This window comes from Arvicola amphibius, chromosome 6, assembly GCF_903992535.2.
Source record: "Arvicola amphibius chromosome 6, mArvAmp1.2, whole genome shotgun sequence".
Classification (NCBI taxonomy): Eukaryota; Metazoa; Chordata; class Mammalia; order Rodentia; family Cricetidae; genus Arvicola; species Arvicola amphibius.
Genome location: NC_052052.2, coordinates 31,933,904 through 31,956,631, shown reverse-complemented (window position 1 = coordinate 31,956,631; position 22,728 = coordinate 31,933,904). Strand labels below are relative to the sequence as shown.

At 44.6% G+C, this 22,728-nt stretch overlaps 2 protein-coding genes across 2 annotated transcripts; both read right to left on the bottom strand.

Annotated features, from left to right (window-relative positions):
• Positions 1–3,968: 3,968 nt before the first annotated feature.
• On the bottom strand, positions 3,969–4,907 carry LOC119817829 (olfactory receptor 2D2-like). The gene has a single exon (XM_038335259.1). It carries the CDS (start codon positions 4,905–4,907, stop codon positions 3,969–3,971), a length of 939 nt encoding a protein of 312 aa, XP_038191187.1.
• A 14,659-nt stretch (positions 4,908–19,566) lies between these two features.
• On the bottom strand, positions 19,567–20,514 carry LOC119817223 (olfactory receptor 2A12-like). The gene has a single exon (XM_038334404.1). It carries the CDS (start codon positions 20,512–20,514, stop codon positions 19,567–19,569), a length of 948 nt encoding a protein of 315 aa, XP_038190332.1.
• Positions 20,515–22,728: the final 2,214 nt, after the last annotated feature.

Genomic DNA, 22,728 nt, shown 5'->3' with positions numbered 1-22,728 from the left:
GTCTATAAGTAGGGATGCCTTTCGTTTGTTCTTCCATGTCTTGCTGCACCGAGTAAGATGGACCTCCAGAACTGTTTTGAGTAGGAGTGGTGAGAGGAAGTACCCTGGGCCTTTTCATGATCATAGGGGAAATCAGAATTGTTCATCATTATATTTACTGTTAGCTGAGGGCTTTGCAGTTGTTCCTTACTGGGATGAACAACAATTAAAGCCTCAGCTAACACTACACATAATATTAGCTTGTCGAGTCTGGACTTGTTTCAGCCATGAATAGATGTTGAATTTTGTTAAACCCTTTTTTCTGCTCCAATGGATATGATTATGTAGCTTTCCCCCTTTAGATTACTTATATGACAAATGGTATTGATGTTCAAGTATTGTTCCAGTCTTGCACTCCTGTAGTGAAACACACTTGGTTTTGGTGTATTCTTTTTATACATTGCTGGATTTGACTTGTGTCTTAGTCAGCTGAGATTACCATACAATAACATAATACAGTAGGTTATTAGCTTAAACTGTAGGGATTTATTTCTCACTATTCTGAAGGCTGGGAAGCCCAATATCAAGATGTTGTAAGATATATCCTCGTTAGATCTCCCTTCCTGACTTGCAGATAGCTGCCTTTTTTTTGGTCATATCTCATATGACCTCTCCTCAAGTATAAATGTCATCATGGGGGTTCAACCATCATGAATTTGATTCTCACCTAATTAACCTGCAAAGGCCCCATCTCCAAATTCTGTTGCATTGGAGGTTAGAGCTTCAACATATGGATTGAAAATGGGGAATGCAATTTAGTTCATAGGTTAAAGAACCAGTTTGATTACTTCCTGTTGGTTACTTTTAGGTACATTTGTTTCAGCTAAGACACCCAAAGAGTGATTTGAAGCATTACCTCATCTTCACTTCAGTATCTGTAGGGTATGTAGTGATGTCTCCTCTTTTATTCTTCCTATTAATTTGACTTATGTCAATTTTTTAGAAACATAACTTTTATAAGTCTTTGTTTGTTTTAAAATTACATTTTGTACTGGCTAGTTTTATGTCAACTTGACTCAAGCTACAGTCATTAGAGAGGAGGGAGTCTCAGCTGAGACAGGCCCTAAAAGATCAGGCTGTAGACAAGTCTGTAAGGCATTTTCTTAATCATGATTGAAGGGGGTGGACCCAGACAATTATGGGGGGTGCCATCCCTGGGCTGGTGGTCCTGGCCTCTATAAGAAATCAGGCTAAGCAAGTCATGAGGAGCAAGCCAGTAAGCAGCACTCCTCCATGACCTCTGCATCAGCTTCTGCCTCCAGATTCCTTCCCTGTTTGAGTTTCTGTCCTGACTTCCTTCAGTGATGAACAGGGCTGTGGAAATATAAGCCAAATAAATCCTTTTCTTGCTTTGGTTATGGTGTTTTGACACAGTAATAATAACCCTAAGAGATTTTTCTATTTTAACTTCATTTAATTTTAGCCTTAACTTTATTATTTTTCCCTTGTGTTATTTTTAGATATATTTTGCCTTTTTAAAAAGTTTTTTTTATGTGATGGCTCATACTAGTATGTAAAGAATTTCTTTTGTTTTGATACATGTGGTTAGTGCTATCAAGCTACTTTTCTGAAGAAACAATTACTTCTTCAGCTGAGAATTACAGTTATGTATATCTTATAACTTTGTTTTCATTCAGCTGAATATTTTCTTATTTCTCTTGAGGTTTCCTTTCTGACCTATGACTTATCATTATTTATTATTACTAATAATTTGTAGCCTTGTGCATACTTTACCTCTGAGCTAGACCAGTCTGCTATGGATAATTTTAAATGTGGTACTCAGTCTCTAACAATTAGGAGAATTTCTTATTATCCTTTGGTTGTTGATTTATAGTTTGATCTCTTCATGGTTTGGGAAATTACCTTGGATGATTGTGAACATTTTAAAATTTTCAATAATACCACCATGATAGGGTGTATCTTGGCAAATGGTTTCATTTACTCTAAGATTAATACAGTTAATTAATTTTAAATTATGTTTTACTTTTTGTGATGTCAGGGATCAAGGTAAATGTTTATGCCATTGTGTATCATAAACTGAATTGTATCTGCCCATAATAAACCAAAATTCATATACTGGTGCCAATTCTCAGTTTCTCTGAATGTCAGAGAGACATAGACAAGGTATCTTTTTAGAAAAACCTTTTCCCATGTAGTTGAGGATTACCCTTAACTCCTGATTTTCTTGCCTCTATCTCTTGAGTGCTGTGATTACAAGGCATGTGCCACCATGCCTGATTTGTGGAGTGCTGAGGATTGAACCCAGAGTTTCATGTATGCTAGGCAAATGCTCTACTAACTGAGCTATGTGCTCAGACATGTGGATTTAAAACCAGGTCTCATGTAGCCCAGGCTAACCTCAAACTCTATACGCTACCTTGATCCTACCTTTACTTCCTCAGTGCTGGGATTACAGATGTGTGTCATCGTACCTGGCTAGGTCAATGTTTTTCACCCCCTGCATACTTTTTTTTCTCCCCCTGACTCTAATTATATACATGTAAGTCCATTTTTGACATTATCCCACATCTCTTGAATGTCATTGCTTTAGTTACTGTTTTTGATTCTGTGACCCAACAACTGAGAGGAAGAAACTTAAGGAAGAAGGCTTTGTTTAGGCTCATTGAGCACCATCCATCATGGTGGGAAGGCATGGTAACTGGCGTGGATCAAGGCAGTGGCTGAGACAGCAGGAGGCTGCTTGTTCACATCTCTGCAGACCAAGGAGTATGGCCAGGCTATCTGCATCAAGACCTGCCTTTTACTAATTCATTCCCGCCAGATAGACCCCGCCTCCTAAATGTTCTACTATCTCCCCAAACTGTGCCATCAGTTGGGGACCAAATGTTCAAATGCATTATCCTGTGGGGGATTTTTATACCCAAACCCTACCAGTCATGTTCTTTCCCCCAACCTCTTCTCCTTTATTGTTTCAATGGGTGATTTCTTTTGGTATATCTTGGAGGTCATTGATTCCTTTCTCTGGTGTATTCTTTTGTTGATATGGCAACAGAATAAATTATTCAACTCCAGCATCTTGCCTTTTACGTATAGTGCTTTCCTTTTAACCCTTCAAATTAATTACTTATTAGATTTAGAGAAGTCTTAGGTATAAAAAAGCTGTATAGGAAGTGAAAGGTCTTTTTTTTTTTTAAATTTATTTCCCCATGTCTTGTATCATTGGCATCTTGCATGAAGTTAATTAGTGTTCATGGGAAACAGAGGCATGCTGATGGAGAAAGACTGACTTAGTGGTCCTCTCCAGCTGTTCCAAGTTTTACCGTATAATGCTAGTCTTGAAACAAACTTAGAAACTGGTAAAGCTTTATTATCCATTTTCCTTGTTACTGTGACCAGATATTTGAGAAGAGGCAACTTAAGGGAGGACGGCTTTGTTTGGGCTTACACTGGGAAAGGGCATAGTCTGTCGTGGTGGGGAAGGCATGTGGCAGGTGGCTCCAGGAAGGCAGCAGTGTGCCGATGGGACTCCTCCCCTCCCGATGTCTTGGTGGTACAGGATGTGAGACCATGTCATAAAACTCAGTGGCCCACTTTCTCTAGCCAGGGTTCATCTCCTAACAGTTCCACAACCTTCCCAGACATTGTTACCAGCTGGGGACAAAGTGTTTAAATACATGAGCCTATGAGGGACAGTTCACATTCAAACCCCAACACTAATTCTCTAACCCTGCTCTGTCAGGCAGTAAAGTCCAGGTTCTTGACCACTGGACCCTTTCCTCATAATCGTCTGTCTCAGGGAGTGTCACTTGCTGTAGATGTCTGAACCTCCTGCTCTTCCATGGACTGGACAAGGGTAAAGAGCTATCTTTACGGAGTCTGGATCTTGCTTATTTCATGGAAGAGTCCTTGGAAGGAGGTGACTGTGTGTCCTAATCTGTTCAGCTCCCCAGGTATCTAGCTTTAAAGCTTCACTCTGGAGCCCCGCTCCGTCCCACCAGTTTGAGGAAAGCCCTTTTCACATCCTTGTTTCTTAGACTGTAGATGACAGGGTTGAGAAAGGCTGTGGCAATGTTATAGAAGAGGGCCATTTTCTTGCCACTGTTTGACAAGGAGCCAGAGCCGGGACTCATATACATGATGATACATGGAATGGCGAACATGGTAACCACAGTGATATGGGAGGCACAGGTGGAAAAAGCCTTTATCCTTCCCTGAGTTGACCGGATCTTCATGATGGAGGTGAAGATGTTGGCGTAGACAATGGCAATGAGGGAGAGTGGGACCACGATGACATTGAAGCCCGTGATGAAGTCCACCAAGTCATTGAGGGATGTGTCTGCGCAGGCTAACTTCAGAACAGCAGGGACCTCACAGAAGTAGTGATCGATTTCATTAGGACCACAATAGGGCAGCCGCATAGCAAAGAAAGTATAGCACAGGCCACCCACCACACCATAGGTGGCACAGATACCCACCATTAGGAGACACATCCCACGGCTCATGATGACCTTGTACCTGAGTGGGTGGCAGATGGCCACATACCTGTCCACAGACATGATGGAGAAAAGCCAGGACTCGGTGACCCCAAAGAGGAGAAAGATGTACATCTGGGCCACACATCTTGTAAAAGAGATGGCCCTCTTCTTGCTGAGAATATGCACTAGCATCTGGGGCACGGTGGTGGTGGTATAGCACACGTCCAGCATGGAGAGGACGCCGATGAAAAAGTACATGGGTGTGTGGAGGCGTGAGTCCTGGTGGATGAGTGCGATGAGGAGGCTGTTGCTCAAGAGGATCAACAGGTAAAAGACTAGAAAGAAAGTGAAGAGCAGAGGATTGGTCCTGGGGTCGGGGGTGAAGCCCAATAAAATGAATTCTGTCACGGCGGACCAGTTGAGCTCCTGCATTGTGATCTTTCCTGTTTAAAGAGGTTTCAGATATGTGATTCGCTGAGCATCTCAGGGGTGCGCAGGGCATATGTGTACCCATTGTCCGTTTCAGGAGGCTTTGGGTTGGCAAGTAGGAGGTGCTGAGAAGTAATTCCCACTTGTAGCTTGAATGATACTGGGATTTGGCTCAGGATTTCTTAAGGGCTTTACTGGTGCAAATGGCAGGGCGAGTCCAGGGTAGCCCTGCAGTGTACTTTTCATTCTGGTCTGGACCTATGACCTATCCACTCCTCCCAACGCAGCCTGTGTCCCTCTGCTACTCTCCCTACATTCCATGTTGTCTTGGGACTACAGAATTTGCTAAGTCCTACATGGATAAAGTTTAGGATCAGGGTCGGAATTTCCCACAACTTGGGTCAAAGGTGTTTTGTGTTTTAAAATCACCATTAGGATTTAAAAGGTGTGTGTGTGTGTGTGTGTGTGTGTGGCCAGGCTGTGGTGGCAGCACTTTGGAGGCAGAGGCAGGCAGATCCCTGTGAGTTTGAGACCAGCCTGATTTACAGAGTGAGTTCCAGAACAGCCAAAGCTACACAGAGAAACCCTGTCTTGAAAAAAACAAGAAAGAGAAAGAGAGAGAGAGAGAGAGAGAGAGAGAGAGAGAGAGAGAGAGGAGTATGTGTGTGCCACTAGCATGAAGACACCCACAGAAGCCAGAAGAAGGCATCATATTCCTTGAGGCTAACATTGCAGGGAGTCTTGAGCTCCCATGTTGGTTCTGGGAACCAAACTAGCATCCTCCGCAAAAACAACAATCACCCTTAACTCCTACCCCACACCTGGCTTTTAATGTGAGCACTGGAGCTTGAACTCAGGCTCATACTTGCATGGCAGGCACGTTACCAGCTGAGCCATCTCTACCACCCTCCATGCCCAGTTATGAACGGTACCCTGTGAAGCCTAGTTTTCTAGATTCCTTTCATCTGTCTGTTTTGTGAACCATCACAGAGACATTTCCTACGGTTTGTCCAGAAATTACCTTGACTTTATTTTAAAAATTTGATCAAAGAAACATCATGCCACATGCTAAAATTACATGGCATAGGCCATTTAATGGGAGCCTGCAGGCCAACATATTTTATAAACATAGTTTATAACAATTTATAAACAACAATTTATAAATATATTTTGTATGGATTCTCTTAGCTTTTACTGTTTTCTGCCAATGTTTTTAAACAGTCGAGCTTATGTACACAAAACTGGACTTCCAAGACCACAAAATAGACCTGACCTTGTCCAGCCCTTGTTTCTATACTCAGAAACAGCCTGGAGATGAGTAAGTACCTCTGGTTCTCCTTTGGAATAGACTGGGCACTTCCTTACTCCTGATTGGTTTTGTTTTTCATAGACTGGATTTATGCATTGACATCACCTGGTTATCCCCTATAGCATATGGACTTATGATCCTTGTCCTAGCCATGTGCTCAAATTATGTGCTGCTGTGACCACTGTTACACAATTCAGAAAAATTTATTTTATTTAAGCTTTTTGAGACAGATTCTTTGTGTAGCTCTGGCTGTCCTGGAACTCACTCTATATACCAGGATGGCCTTGAACTCAGAGATCCGCCTGCCTCCTCTGGGATTAAAGGGGTATGCCACCACACCCAGGCTATCTTCAGAAAATTTTAGCTGAAGAAAAGGTGGGTAGGTGAGTGGAAGATCGGACGGCTGGGGTGAGTCAGATTGGAGACTGGTGCAGGCTTCCGTTAGTTTCCTGGGCCCCTCTGCTGAGCTACATGAACACTCAACACTTTCTGTTTAGGCTTCAGGTTGAGCCTGGGAGATGGGGACAAGGGCCCCAAGAATCCAAGTGCCAGCTCTCACCAGGTGCCTTGTGTAGACTGGCTAATTGCTCCTTAAGAACTTAGCAATCAGGGAAATGCAAATCAAAACAACATTGAGATACCATCTTACACCTGTCAGATTGGCTAAAATCAAAAACACCAATGATAGCCTTTGCTGGAGAGGATGTGGAGTAAGGGGTACACTCATCCATTGCTGGTGGGAATGCACACTTGTGCAACCGCTTTGGAATGCAGTGTGGAGGTTTCTCAGGAAATTTGGGATCAACCTACCCCAGGACCCAGCAATCCCACTGTTGGGAATTTACCCAAGAGATGCCCAATCATATTACAAAAGCATTTGTTCAACTATGTTTATAGCAGCATTATTTGTAATAGCCAGAACCTGGAAACAACCTAGATGCCCTTCAGTGGAAGAATGGATGAAGAAAGTGTGGAATATATACATATTAGAGTACTACTCGGCGGTAAAAAACAATGACATCTTGAATTTTGCATGCAAATGGATGGAAATAGAAAACACCATCCTGAGTGAGGTAACCCAGGCCCAAAAAGATGAACATGGGATGTATTCATTCATAATTGGTTTCTAGCCATAAATAAAGGACATCGAGCCTATAATTCGTAAAAAAATCCTAGAGAAGATATATAAGAAGGTGAATCCAAAGAAAAACATATAGTTATCCTCCTGGATATTGGAAGTAGACAAGATTGCCGGACAAAAAATGGGAACTTGGGGGTGGGGTGGGATGGGGGGATGGGGGGATGGGGAGAGAAAAGTGTGAAGTGGAGGATGGGAAGAGCTTGGGGGAATAGGAAGGTTGGGATATAGGAAGGGTGGATATGGGAACAAGGAATTTTATATCTTAATTAAGGGAGCCATTCTAGGGTTGGCAGAGACTTGACTCTAGAGGGGTTCCCAGGTATCCAGGAAGACTCCCCCAGCTAGTTCCTAGGGCAGCTGAGGAGAGGGTGCCATAAATGTCCAGATCCTATTGCCATACTCATGAATATCTTGCATATCACCATAGAACCTTCACCTGGCATTGGATGGAGAAAATGACAGAGCCCCACATAGAAGGACCGGATTGAGCTCCCAAGGACCTGATGAGGAGCAAAAGGAGGGAGATCATGAGCAAGGAAGTCAGGACCGTGAGGAGTGCATTTACCCATTGAGACGGTGGGACAGATCTAACGGGAGACCACCAAGTCCAGTTGGAATGGGACTGATGGAACAGGGGACCAAACCGGACTCTCTGAATGTGGCTGACGGTGGAGGAGGACTGAGAAACCAAGGACAACGGCGATGAGCATGAACTCTACAGCATGGACGGGCTCACTGTGAGCCTTGTCAGTTTGGTTGCTCACCTTCCTGGACTTAGGGGGAGCTGGGAGGACCTTGGACTTAACATAGTGAAGGGAATCCTGATGGCTCTTTGGCTTGGAGAAGGGCAGAGTGGGGGTATGGGTGGAAGGGAGGGGAGGGAAGGGGGAGGAGGAGGGGAGGAGATGGAAATTTTTAATAAAAAAATGAGAAAAAAATAAATCCACGATACAGAAAAAAAAAGACTGAAGCAGGCGCAGAAGTAGGGGACTGTCGTTTCTTCACTGGCTGCCTCCTGACAGCACAACTAGGAATGCCCCTGGTCTACGTGAGCATTTGCTGTGAGGTTCAATTAAAGTCTTACAATTTCAGAGTCCTACATCCTCAATTTTTATAGTGCTCTTGAATATTTTTGTCTAGGGCAAACTTATGAGCTATAAAGCATCCTACTGCCTCTCCTCCAGACAAGCATGGCCCCGTGTGTCTCCTCTTCCTAGGCTAGGCACTCCTTGAAACTCAATTTGATAACTAGTAATGCAAGTTCCTCATCTTACCAAAGCCCAGAGAGGAGGAGTGTGGGACTGGGACTTTGTAGAAAGACTGAGAGTATAATGAGCATCAAGCCAACTGTCCCCTAGTCCAGGAAGCAAAGATGCAAGTGACAGGTCTAAGATTGCTTGCCCCCATGATGGACTTGCCTCCTTAGCCCAAGTGAAGCCTGGGAGCTGGCCTCTGGTCTCACTTTCTTTGGCTGGTTTGCCCTGTGTCTTAGGGCTGCTTGGTTGGCCTCTCTTAGGCTCAGATTTTGACTCTGTCACATCTAAGTTTGTTGATGAACTGCTGTTAATGAAAAGACAGATGATTGTGCCATTGCAAAGTCTTGGTGGAGGGTGACTCTCTAGGCTATAAAGTCTTGGTGGAGGGTGACTCTCTAGGCTGTAAAGTCTTGGTGGAGGGTGACTCTCTAGGCTGTAAAGTCTTGGTGGAGGGTGACTCTGTAGGCCAGAGTTGACTGGTGATTGGGGCTATTAGCCTTGGTGCCTTGCCATGAAGGAATGGAAATCAGAGAATTTGTCTGTGTTTTTAATGCAAACTCCTGTATTTGTCTCTAACTCCTCTCCTGCAATACAGAATGGGATGAGACATTAAAGAAAGTGGACTTTGCTGTTTCTGGTTCTCACTCTCAGCAGCTCATCGTGTCTTAGCTACTGAGAGAACGCTGACTTCATAATGTCTGATTCTAAATGTGGTTTCTCTCCTATTTCCTGTCACCACCCATTTCCTCTATCACACACACACACACACACACACACACACACACACACACGCACAGAGAGAGAGAGAGAGAGAGAGAGAGAGAGAGAGAGGGAGAGAGAGAGATAGAGACAGACAGAGAGAGACAGGCAGACACACATCATCATTTCTCCATATCAGCATAGACCTTTAAGGGTAATAATAATCTAGTGTTTGTGTGTGTGTGTTTGTGTGTGTGTGTGTGTGTGTGTCTGTGTGTGTGTGGAGCAGAGAGAAGACAGGAAAAGCTGGGGAGGTCCCGACAGAAAGACATGTAATTGTTAGAGTTTGGTGTGAACAGCCAACAAGACAGACACTCAAGGCAGAGAAAGACAAAGGGAACCAGAGGCTGGGTGTTGATGGGAGGGATGTGGGGTGGAAATCAAGGAGCACAGGTGTGGGGAGAGAGGACCGGGGGCCTCAGAAGGAGGGAGAAGGTTCATTTATCTCCATGTTTCAAAAGAGGGACGGGGCTAGAGAGTTGAAGTTAGGAGCTAAGGGGTTAAGTCAGGGTTAAGAGTGCTTGCTGCTCGTCCAGAGGACCCAAGTTCCCAGCACCTATCTCAGGCATCTCATGACAGCCTGTAACTCCAGCTCCAGGGAATCTAAAATCCTTTTCTGGACTCCAAGGGAACTCAAGGAAGCACAGTGACACTGAGACCTTATAAAAGACTCTTGGAGGGACCAAAGAAGGCAGCAAACAAAAGGACAGAGAAAGGAAGCACAACATGAGGATAGTGGGACCCTGCAGGCGTCAGGCAGAGAGACACAGCGGCAACGAGCTAAGAGTTGTGAATGGATATTTATAAGATAAAAATTAAGGCAGAGACGGACGGGGGTGAGTGGGCAGGAAGAGGCGTCTAGGAAAGTAGAAAGAGGAGGGAAGAGTTCAAGGCTAGATGATGAACACAGGAGCAGGCAGGGGGCTACAGACAGGGGAGGGCTAGGCAGAGATGCAGACATGGAGGAGGATGCAGAGGACCAGACTCTAGCAGGAGACTCACAAGGAGAGAAGCCTTGTGAATCTGAGAGGGTGGTGGAAGAAGAGAGATATCCGGGAGGAGAGGACCATCTACAGGCAAAGCTAGAGACAGAGCGAGTCCAGGAAAGACGTTCAGAGAGAAAGAAGGGCCGACACAGTTGACTCAAGACCCAGTCAGAGAGCCCCAGAGAGGCAGGAGGGAGAGATGGGAGACACAGGCCCAGCAAATGGAAGCAGGAGCCAAGGGCAAATGGACAATGAGTGAAATATAGCAAGAAAGAGGCTGGGAGGGCACAGGCTTGGGGACAGAGAGGGCAATAGCCAGACTCAGAGGGAGGATCAGGCAGAGACAGGTGGCCACATACACTCACACAGATAGGAAAAGGGACAGAATCAAACACACATGGCTAGCTGGCCAACAGAAACTGTAGATTGCCCCGGACTCCTACCTGGAGCTCCTGGCCAGCACACCTGGAGATGGAACAGAGGCCAAATCTCCAGGAGGACCGGGAACTCTCCTGTCCTGAGCATATAGTTCTGCAGGAAAAGGGTGTGGGCGGTGCCCCATCAAACTCTGGAGGCCACTCCCCAGTGGCACTTGGCCCCAGGGCTCCAGACAGGATAGTTTCAGCAGCTGTCTCTAGGCTCGGGGGGGGGGGGGGAGAGGCCCTGGACTCTGAGGAATCTCCCTCCTTAGGGACACCTGGCCGCTCCTTCTTCTGAGTTCTAGGATGGCTTGAGACTCAGCTGGGACAGGGTTGAGGATACTGGGGACATTGATGCTAGGCTCAGGCAAGGCCTCCAGGCCAGGGCCGACTCAGTGGTTCCTCCCCCAGGAATAAAAAAAAGCAGAAGACGCTCCGGGAGCTGTGGAGACACAGAAGTCCACGAAATTGCCCTTTCTCCCTGCCAGGGGAAATACCCAGGGCTTTTCAACCCATAAGGATAGTAGGCAAAATGTCTAGAGTCCTTGAGCTGTCCTGGTCTACAGATAAATTGTAGACTTGACCATGGCGATATTTTGTTTGTGCTGTAATAAATAAAGCTTGCCTGAAGATCGGAGTGCGGAGCTAGCCACTAGTCAGCCATAGAGGCCAGGCAGTGGTTGCACACTCTGGGGGGGGGGGGTGGAGTTGGGAAGGGATAGGGCTAGGCAGAGAGAGGAACATAAGGCAGGAGGAGACATGATTCAGGATTCAGTCTGAGGTTTTGTAGAGATAGGATCTTGCCTATTCAGTCTGAGCATTGGTAGAGGTAAGAACTCTAGTGGCTGGCTGCTCTGCTTCTCTGATCTTTCAGTTTCACCCCCAAATATCTGACTCTGGGATTTTATTATTAAGACCAATTATAATTTGCACCACACTCAACAGTAAAATTATGGACTCAAAAATAGGGGCCATGCGAAACAAACATTGCTAGCATATTAATGGTTTTTATTATCAGCATTCAGCTATAGTTCATTAAACGCTCACATAGTCACATAGAAAGTAATTGCATTTAGTGTGGAACCTTGGATGTGGTACATCTTAATCCTTATTATAAAGCAGGGAATCTGTGAGGATCTTAAATCAACCAGTGACCTCTCAGGTCTCACCCTTTTGTGTCCTGACATTTCAGGCCACTTGGTGAACAATTTTTCTTTTCTTTCCGGGAAGTATAGGGGTGGGGTGGGGTCCGAGACTTGGGCATGGGTACATTTGCAGGGCAGAAGGAAGCTGGGTGTGAACAGAGCACAGGGGGAATTATCCCTGGTGCAGCTATCATGGGAAGGAAAGGGTCTAAAGAGAACAAGAATAGAGTTTTGGCTAGGTCAGGGACTCGTGGGTAAACCTCCATCCCTGAAGCTCCCTGGAGTTTTGTAGGCCCATCTTAGGGTGGTGTCTGCTGGCTCAGGTCCATAGCCCATTCTCAACCTTACAGCTTGTTCCCCAAGGCCTGTGTCCTCCCAAGTCCTGTCTGTGTGCCAAGAATAATTTCCTAGCAAAAGACAGAGATTAAACTTATGGACAATTTTTTTTCTGATCATAAAATTTGGTTACAGAGAAGCACCAAAAATAAAGGTGGAGTGTAAAAACACAAAGATAGTAGATTATTTACAAGAGTCGAGTTGAATACAGTCTACTGTGTGTGTAACTAAACTCCATTTTTCTTCATTAAAGACAACCTGAAAAACAAGACATGATTTCTGTTCACAAGACAGCATGGAATCCGCTTCAATTCTGTATCTGTAACATGTATCTTCTCACTAAACACCCACGATCCTTATGTTATATAGATACATATGGCTGAAGATTGAGCTCAAATGTTTTTAATCATTCTGTCTGCTTATCTGTATGCCAACAGCCCTAATTAAACTCAGTGGATTGAAAAAACAAATAATAACCCTCCACCAGCGTAGGAGGAGGGGTGTTGCGGACTGTGGACCACCAGACCCTGAATTTCTTGCAAACAACTTGTTTTCCTCTGCTCTGAGTAGCCTGCAGCTGCTCTGAGTATGAGACCCTGATAGCAGGGGAGTGGGTTCTGATGAGTCTGCAGCTGAAAGATCCCAAGATCTGGGCGTGGCCAGAGTCCTATATAAGCTGCCCCTGAGCAAAATAAAGTGGGCATTCTTGTTACAAGGATGACGCGTATCCCCGTGTGTTTGTCTCGTCTCTGTGTGTATGTGTGTAAATCTCCAGGATCCTTTCCTAACTCGCGAACGCAAAATACCTCTTAGTGCAGGGTGCCACACGATGGGCATAGTACCATAGTACAAGTAGTACCGAACAGTACAGGCAGGATTGTTAGGAGGAAAGATTGCAGCAAGAGAGGGAAGGAGATGAGAGAAGATAGTGGGTGTGTGTGAACATTACCAGCCTTCACTATATGCATGCATGAAAATGTCGAGAATAAGATTTGCCTGTGGCCACATCTTCTCCTGAGCCTAACAGAGAAGAATTCTTTTTATTCATTTATTTATTTTACATCCCAGATATAGCCTCCCCCATTCTCCCCTTCAAACCCTTCTCCTCCATTCCCCTCTTCCACCCCCCAACCCCCTCTTCTTCCATCTCCATCCAGGAAAGAGCAGGTCTCCTGTAAGTATTAACAAAGCATGGCATATCATGTTGTGGTAAGACTAAGCACCTCCCCACATATTAAGGTTGGGTAAGACAACTCAGTAGGAGGAGTAGGTTCCCAAAAGCCTGTAAAAGAGCTGGAGACAACCCATGTTCCCACTGTTAGGAGTCCCACAAGAGAACTAATCTATACAACTGTGATATATATGCAGAATGCCTAGGTCAGTCCCATGCAGGTTCCCTGGTTGCTGGCTCAGTCTCTGTGAGCCTGGATGAGGCCAGGTTAGTTGACTATGTGTTTTCTTCTGGTGTCCTTGACCCCTCTGGCTCCTACAATCCATTCTCTCCTTCTTCAGGATTTCACGAACTCTACCTAATGTTTGGCTTTGAGTCTGCATCTGTTTCCATCAGCTGGTGGATAAAACCTCTCTAAAGACATTTGGATGAGGCACCAATCTGGTCATGGGAGATGGCCAGTTCAGGCTACTTATCCACTATTGCTAGGAGTCTTAGTTAGGGTCACCCTTGTAGATTCCTGGGAAATTTCCTTGCACCAGGTTTTTATCTGACCCCCAAATGTCCTCCCCATTTCCAGTAGTCTCTTTCAGTACTCCCCCTTCCATCCTCTCCAATAATAGAAACTTTTAAAGATAAACATTTATTTATTTATTTGTGTGTGTGTGTGTGTGTGTAGATGTGTGTGTCATAGCACATGTCTAGAGACCAGAGGGTGACATTTATGGAGTTGGTTCTCTCCTTCTTCTTTATACACAAGTTGTGGGGGGTAGAACCCCAGTTGTCAGGCTTATGTGTCAAGTGCTTTTACTTGTTGAACAATCTTATTGATCCTAGATAAACTATTTTCAAAACCTTGAATACACTTAAGAGCTTTAAAAAGACTAAGTGTCTCGAGTTTAAACTCGAATGTAAAAGAAACAGAATGGGAGCTTGAAAGTATTTTTTTCCACATAGAAACTGCAAAAGAAAAATAAGATAAAATACGTGAGAAAAGAGCAGTCTCTCTTTCTCTTTCTCTGCCCCTCATGAAATAAATAACATATAAGTTATAAAAGAATACTCTTCAGCAGTAAAATAAATCAGCATGTATAAATGCCCCCAAACTGATTGAGTGGCTGTTATAAGTTATAGAAGCATGCATACTGACTGCTTCACCTCAAAATCTGTGAAAAACTTGATTAATAATAATTTTATGCTTGTTTCTCAAAAAATGTTGCGTGATTATTTCCAGTCTGTAGTAATGGATAGTTTCCTTCTTTTTGTTTCTCTTGTTTCACAAAAGTCTGAAGAAAATAATTTATTACTTTTGTAAAAAAAAAAAAAACCCAAACACAAGCAGCAGACTCAAAAAGGTATTCTCAATGTATGGAAGAGGCAAAAACAGGCAAACAAACAAAAACATACACTCAAAATGTACAAGAAACTGCAAATCAAAAGAGGCAAGCAGCACTTACCATCTGCCAATCACTGTAGATGCTCTGCATGCGCCTCTCACCTAATCCTTCTGAACCTTCTGAGGCATGCACCATGTTCTTCCCTGTTACGGGTGAGGAAACGGAGACCTGGAGAAGTTAGGTGACTTTCCTATCATTGCTGAGTTACTGAGGACACAGCTGGAATTAAACCCAGACATCTGATGCTAGAGCCTGGCACCCTACATGATTCTACCTGTGATCTCACGGGAAGACAGCCAGGGAAATGCAGATTAAACAGGAAACAACACCTGTAAGACAGCTACAAGACAGAAACATTATATTGAAGGACACCGAGTACTGGTGATTTTAGATGTGACTTGCTATAACCACTTAGACGAGTAATGTGGGAATATCTAGTAAGCCTCCTTGACTCTGAGATCTGCAGAGTTTACTTCTGTCTATAAATCCAGAAAGATATATGGGTATCTTGGATGGATAAGTGCAGACTTGTTTAAATTAAGAGGGAACTGGGGAAACAAGCCATGGTCTATTCGGATGCTTGTTGATGAGCTGAGCTGGATCTCATCATCAGATGAGTAGGTAAGAGAAACATGACATTGAGTTACCCACTTTTCAGTCAGACTGATAACGGCTACCATTTACATCTTTGACACATATAAAAATAATTCTAGGCATTACTCTTTAATTCAACAGTATTCCATCAAAATTTTAACGGAAGGTTGAATAGACCAGTTTAAAGACAGTTTAAAGAAAAACTGTTCGAAGTCAGTTTAACTTTGTTATTGCCTAATTTTCTTTAAAATGATGTGTTTATTTTAATTTCACGTGAATGGGTGTTTTGCCTGCATGTGTGTCTGTGTACTGCATGCACACAGGGCCTGCAGAGGCCAGAATGTACTGGCGGGTACCGGCGGTACTGGCGGTCGGAGGGGTTAGGAAATAACCAAAATAGTCCTTTTATAATAAATCAGTTTTAATAAAAGGGGAAATAAGGGAACTTACAGAACCAAGGGTCCAGCGGAGCAGAAGGTAATGCGGGGGATAGCAAACGGGGCTCCTTCTGGCGCCCCGATCCTATTTAAGGGTATCCTACTCCCCTGGGGCAGCCACGCCCCTGAACGCAGGGATTGGGCCAGCTGCCCCAACATCTCCCCCTTTTGTCTAAATAAGGCAGATTCAGAAACCAAATACAACTATATACAACGGGAACAGATCATATAAAATTACAAGAAGTAAACAATATCAGGCAAGGAGCATATAACAAAAAATTTTTCTAATCACTCTACTTTGGGAAGTCTAAATAATGTAGAAGGTAGCTACCATTATCTAATCTTCAACCCCATCAAAGATCTGAGAAGGAAAGTAATATTACCAAAGCAACCAGGAAGCACAAACGAGAAACTTCCAAAATGTGCAACAGAAGACAGAGACAATTGACTACCTGGGCAACCACACGAAGTCTTGACAGCAATGTTGAGGCAACCAACTTTGGCTGAGGCCTGAAAAAACCTGACATACCATTATACAATGACAAGGAACCTTTAGTAGAACTATCCTATCCTGTCTTGGCAAGATAAGACAATTCTGTTTTATCCACTTATGGATATTTCGTACTTTAGTCAGTAATGGAGGTATGGGCTTTTCTTTGCCCCAAGGCCAGTTCTGCCAAGTAGAAGACAAACTCCCAGTGGAGTGTCTTTGGTGCTCAACGTTCTCTCGGGAGTAGAGCATTGTTGCCAGGAGTGATTGTGTCTCATAAATACAAAACTCTAGGTTAGATTAAAGACCATGTTCTACAGCTCTTCAAAGAGGTCGAAGATTATGCTATCTATACTAAATACAACCTCTATGTGTCTAAAAAACCTGATTGTCCTAAATATAAATATGACCAACATATAATTCTCAACACTTATGTAACTGTATGACTAATAGAATAGACAACTGTGCAATAAATGAAGACAATGATTTCTGAATGTAAACAGGGTCATTACATAAATAATATCTGAGGTAGAAATGTACATTGCAATATGGTAAGCAATGTCATTACATAAATAATATCAGAGGTAGAGATGTACATTGCAATATAGTAAACAATGTCAATATAACAATTGTTTCAAACAGAGGTAGTATCATACTCTCATACAATGTTCAATATATCAATATACAAGAATCAACACTCATATAGTTTTTCAAAAAACAATAGCTCAAAAAAATCAATTATTCCTTCAGATCACCAGTTAATCCCTCCCGTTGGGCACCAAATGTACCGGCGGGTACCGGCGGTACCAGCGGTCGGAGGGGTTAGGAAATAACCAAAATAGTCCTTTTATAATAAATCAGTTTTAATAAAAGGGGAAATAAGGGAACTTACAGAACCAAGGGTCCAGCGGAGCAGAAGGTAATGCGGGGGATAGCAAACGGGGCTCCTTCCGGCGCCCCGATCCTATTTAAGGGTATCCTACTCCCCTGGGGCAGCCACGCCCCTGAATGCAGGGATTGGGCCAGCTGCCCCAACACCAGAAGAGGGCTTCAGATCCTCTAGGACTGGAGTTACAGACAGTTGGGAACTTCCATGTGAGTGTTCCAAACTGGACTCAAGCTTTCTGTAAGAGCAACCCGTGTTCTTACCCACAAAGTCACCTCTCTAGCCATATCCGATTTTTTTTGAAAGAAAGAAAACGTGGATTGGACAAAGCATGACAAAAGATGAAAGTGTCTGCTCTTGTTTCTCTCAACTGCTCGTCTACCGATAGATAGAGACATAGATGATACAGAAATACATACATATTTTATTTTATAAAATATATATTTATTTTTCTCAAAGGTGAGATTTAAAATATAAATTCTAAATAGACCAAGGAGCGAGAGAGATGTTACAAGGGCTAAGAGCTCATATTGCTCTTGTAAGAACCCACACTTGGTTCCCTAGCATCCCTATCAGGTGGCTCACAACTACACCCTTACCAGGTGTCAGATTCTAAAGGAATCTGGCTTCCACAGACCCCTGCACTTACATGACATATGCACCCACCCCTACACACAAAACTAAAGCAGTAAAAATAAACTGAGCTCAGATTAGATCAGTTAGTAGCCACAGTTGTACATATGGATCTAAAACCACCCTAGCTTAGACTTTACGGCTACTAGTACAAAAGCAATCCTAAGTATTAGCTGTAAAGAGTTCATCAAAAAGCAGCAAGCCAAGGTTGTGTGCCTTGTGTATAGTCTTCCTCGTGTCATTTTCAAATCCAAATTCCTTCAGATTACAGAAAAGCCTGTGCTTATGTTAAACACTTGGCTGTGCTCGTGCTGAACTGACTTGGACTTCTAGAAGTAAGGAGAGAGCCCAGGAAGAGCAAGGAAACAATGTCCATGAACTCAAGGACAGCCTTTTAAAAACAACCATTTTGCAAATAACGAAAGTTTAACTTCTTCCTTTCCAATTCGAATCCCCTTGATCCCCTTGTGTTGTCTTATTGCTATTGCTAGAACTTCAAGCACTATATTGAAGAGATAAGGAGAGAGTGGACAGCCTTGTCGTGTTCATGGGATGTACTCACTCATAATTGGTTTCTAGCCATAAATAAAGGACATCGAGCCTATAATTCATGATCCTAGAGAAGCTAAATAAGAAGGTTAATCCAAAGAAAAACATAGTTATCCTCCTGGATATTGGAAGTAGACAAGATTGCCGGACAAAAAATGGGAACTTGGGGGTGGGGTGGGATGGGGGGTGGGGGGATGGGGAGAGAAAAGCGTGAAGTGGAGGATGGGGAGAGCTTGGGGGAATAGGAAGGTTGGGATATAGGAAGGGTGGATATGGGAACAAGGAATTATATATCTTAATTAAGGGAGCCATTCTAGGGTTGGCAGAGACTTGACTCTAGAGGGGTTCCCAGGTGTCCAGGAAGACTCCCCCAGCTAGTTCCTTGGGCAGCTGAGGAGAGGAAGCCATAAATGTCCAGATCCTATTGTCATACTCATGAATATCTTGCATATCACCATAGAACCTTCACCTGGCGTTGGATGGAGAAAATGACAGAGCCCCACATTGGAGCACCGGACTGAGCTCCCAAGGACCTGATGAGGAGCAAAAGGAGGGAGATCATGAGCAAGGAAGTCAGGACCGTGAGGGGTGCGTTCACCCATTGAGACAGTGGGACAGAACTAACGGGAGACCACCAAGTCCAGTTGGAATGGGACTGATGGAACAGGCGACCAAACCAGACTCTCTGAATGTGGCTGACGGTGGAGGAGGACTGAGAAACCAAGGACAACGGCGATGGGCTTGGACTCTTCAGCATGGACGGGCTCACTGTGAGCCTTGTCAGCTTGGTTGCTCACCTTCCTGGACTTAGGGGGAGTTGGGAGGACCTTGGACTTAACATAGTGAAGGGAACCCTGATGGCTCTTTGACCTGAAGAGGGAGGGAGTGGGGGTATGGGTGGAAGGGAGGGGAGGGAAGGGGAAGGAGGAGGGGAGGAGATGGAAATCTTTAATAAAAAAATAAGAAAAAAACCAACCATTTTGCTTCTAGTACTTAACTGAGTCTTTGGAGGAAGCTGAAAACTTAACAAGTTACAGTGGGACTTTCTGTTTAGGAGTGGCCACAGTCTCTCCTGGCTATATGGAAACTTGTGTGGTTCAGAACCGATTTCTTTAGTGTGCCAACTGAGCTCTATCCAGTCTTCCAGTTCTGGGTCAATGGGCTGTCCCTCTGTCTCTTAACACTTTCAGAAAAGCCCCCTTTACATCCTTGTTCCTGAGGCTGTAGATGATGGGGTTGAGGAAGGCGGAGACAACATTGTAGAACAGAGCCAGTTTCTTGTCCCTCTCTGGGTCGTACCAAGAGCCGGGCCTCATATACATGATCATGGCTGGCCCATAGAACATGGTGACCACAGTGATGTGGGATGCACATGTAGAGAAGGACTTGAGCCTTCCCTGGGAGGAGCGGATTCTTAAGATGGAGGCAAAAATGCAGCCATAGGAAGCCAAGATGAGGGAGAGAGGGAACAGGAGTAAGATGAAGCCCAAGATGAAGTCCAACTGGTCATTGAAGGATGTGTCTGCACAGGCCAACTTCAGGACAGCGGGGACTTCACAGAAGAAGTGATTGATCTTGGAGGGGCCACAGTAGGGCAGACGCATGGTGAATACCGTGTAGATCAGCGCTCCAGTGATGCTGATGGACCAACAGATTGTGACCATCTTGATACAAACGAGACGGCTCATGAGTAGAGAGTAGTGAAGGGGGAAGCAGATGGCGACATACCTGTCATAGGCCATAATGGCATAGAGGACACACTCAGCAATCCCCAGGACCAGGAAGATGAACATCTGGGCTACACAAGCACCCCAGGAGATGGTCCTCCTTGGACATAACATGTTAACCAGCATCTGGGGCACAGTGGTAGTGACGTAACTCATGTCTACCAAGGAGAGGACACTGAGAAAGAAGTACATGGGCGTGTGAAGGCGAGAGTCTAGGTGGATCAGGGTGGCAATGAGGCCGTTGCCCAGGAGGGTGATCATATAGAGCAGAAGAAAAAAGACAAACAGGGCCACTCTGACCTGTGACTCACTGGAGAAGCCAAGGAGGATAAACTCGGACACTGAGCTGTAGTTTTCCTTTCTGAGGATCTGCATGGTGATCTGACTGTTACAGAGAGGCGAACACTCTGCTCTTCCGTCTGTGGCCTTAGGGGCAGGAAGACCGAAGCGGAGCCGCACACACAACAGCATACACAATTGCTTCCAGTGATGCAGTCAAACCTGTGCTGAGCTGGCTGGAAACAGTGTCAAAGCTAGGGCTGCTGGGACACTGGGCAAGGAGCTGAGAAATCTGACTGCTCGCAGGATCACCATGGAAGCCATCTTCACCCACAGAGGACAAGGACTTAAATGACTATTTTTTGCAGCAGGGAGCTCAGCCAACTCATGACCAATGCTAGTTCATTCTGCCAGGGATGCACACTTGTCCCAGTAGGTAGGCAGATCCTTCTGCTAGCAGAAGGTTAAAATGATGTCTGAAAGTCTGGGTTAGCAGGCTGTGGGTGCTTGGGTGCCACCAAGCCAGAGCTGTGTCGTAGGCACAGAGCTGAAGCTGTGGAGGATTTGGAGAACTTACAAAGCTGATAAAAACAGGCAGAAGAACAAACGGAAGTTTACTACTGGTTTTAGGTTATAGCCAAATCTAGGTAAAATATATTAATTTAGAAACTCATATTTATTGACTAAGTTATAGGTGATCTTATTAATAGATTAAAAATATTAGGCAAATTAACTCAAGATAAAATTACTACAGTTGTGTTTGATGATGAAAATGTTTTACAACATGTTAGAAATATAATTAGAGGTTGAGTATGTAGTTCAGTTGGGAGAATGTTTCTCTAACATACACTAAGCTCAATAGCATCCATAAACCTGGCATGGTGTCACCTACCTGTAATCTCAGAATCAGGAGATGGAGATGGAAGGACTAGAAGCTCAAGGTCATCCTCAGCTACATAGTGAGGCTAGCCTAGTCTACATGGAAGCCTGTCCCGAAGAATAAAATAAAATAAAAGACTTAATAAACACATTTAACTAAAGCCATTGTGTTATGATCTTGGTATGGCAGCACTGTATTTGCCTAATAAATATTATGGTTAAAATAGAAAAGGAAAGACATATTTGAGTAGCACAGAGCAGGAACCTCACAGCCTGTGCTTCTGAAGAGGTGATCCTGGCTTCTGGCTTGCTGTTTCCAGCTTCCCCGTAGCCTATCCAGGCTCTGTCTCCTGAACTTAGATATGTGAGATTTTCTGTCACCTTCCCTTGACCAGGTCTTTAATCAGATTCCCCTGAGTGGCCCAGTGGTAGTCCCTTACCTAGCAGTGGGACCTTGGACAAATTTACTGCTGGTCTCAGTCTCTGCAACTGGTTAAACAGAGATGAAGAGTTCATGGCACAGATTTACAGCAAGGTGCGTGTGAGATACAGTGTCGAGACATTTTGTAGAATATAAAATAAGACAAATAAAAGGAGTTAGTGTAAGAGAAACGCGCTCAGAAATCAGAAGTGCTGTGGCTGCTTCTGGCTTTGCCCCCATGCGCTGTGTGATTTTGGGTGACTCCACACCCCTCTCTGAGCTTCATGGAACTATTATTTAAACTGAAGGTATTAAATATGATGCCTTTTCGGTTCGATTGTCTTTGATATCAAGCTAGAGACCCACAAACATACCAGGGCCCTGAGCACCAGGGAAGGGCTGAGATGGGCAGCGCTATGTGGGCAGGAGTTTGTTCCAGGAGTTTGGAAAGACCAGAGAGTTGGTGGGTACCTAGTGTGCACCAGGTAAGGAAAGTGTCTGAAGGTAAGAGGTGGCCTAGCTCAGCTCAGAGCCTTGGTTCAGGAAACAAGAACGGGTTATCAGGGCAAATGATCTCCCTGAGGAGGGTAGGGAATGAGGAGATGCCTGTGTCCCCCTTCCAGCTGACCAGACTCCAGACCAGAACCATCTTAAAGGCCTCCTGGCCCATACCCCAGCAGGTGCACTCCCACTTAGCGTGCCCCTTCTTGTGACTCCCCGATGGAACTCAAGACCTTGCTCAGAGGCTCTGACTGTTCAACTTGGTATGACTCTCCAAGGCCGAAGGGGATGCCTGAGTTAGCAAGATGACCAGCTCTGGGATCCTGTCTGGAGAGCTAGAGGCCCCTCCTCTTGGAGATTTGCCACTTCCTAACAGCTGGATTTCTTAGTTCTTTCCCCTGCCATCCTTTCCCCACTGTGACTCTGCTGGCACCTCCCCTGGTCCTTTGTGTTTTCCCAGGCCCTGCGCCCTGCACCGTCTTCTTGGGGGTCTCTTGAACCTTACCTGA

What these genes read in the sequence shown, in the direction of transcription:
- LOC119817829 (XM_038335259.1), bottom strand. Translation starts at nt 4,907, where the DNA reads ATGCAGGAGCTCAACTGGTCCGCCGTGACAGAATTCATTTTATTGGGC.
- LOC119817223 (XM_038334404.1), bottom strand. Translation starts at nt 20,514, where the DNA reads ATGCAGATCCTCAGAAAGGAAAACTACAGCTCAGTGTCCGAGTTTATC.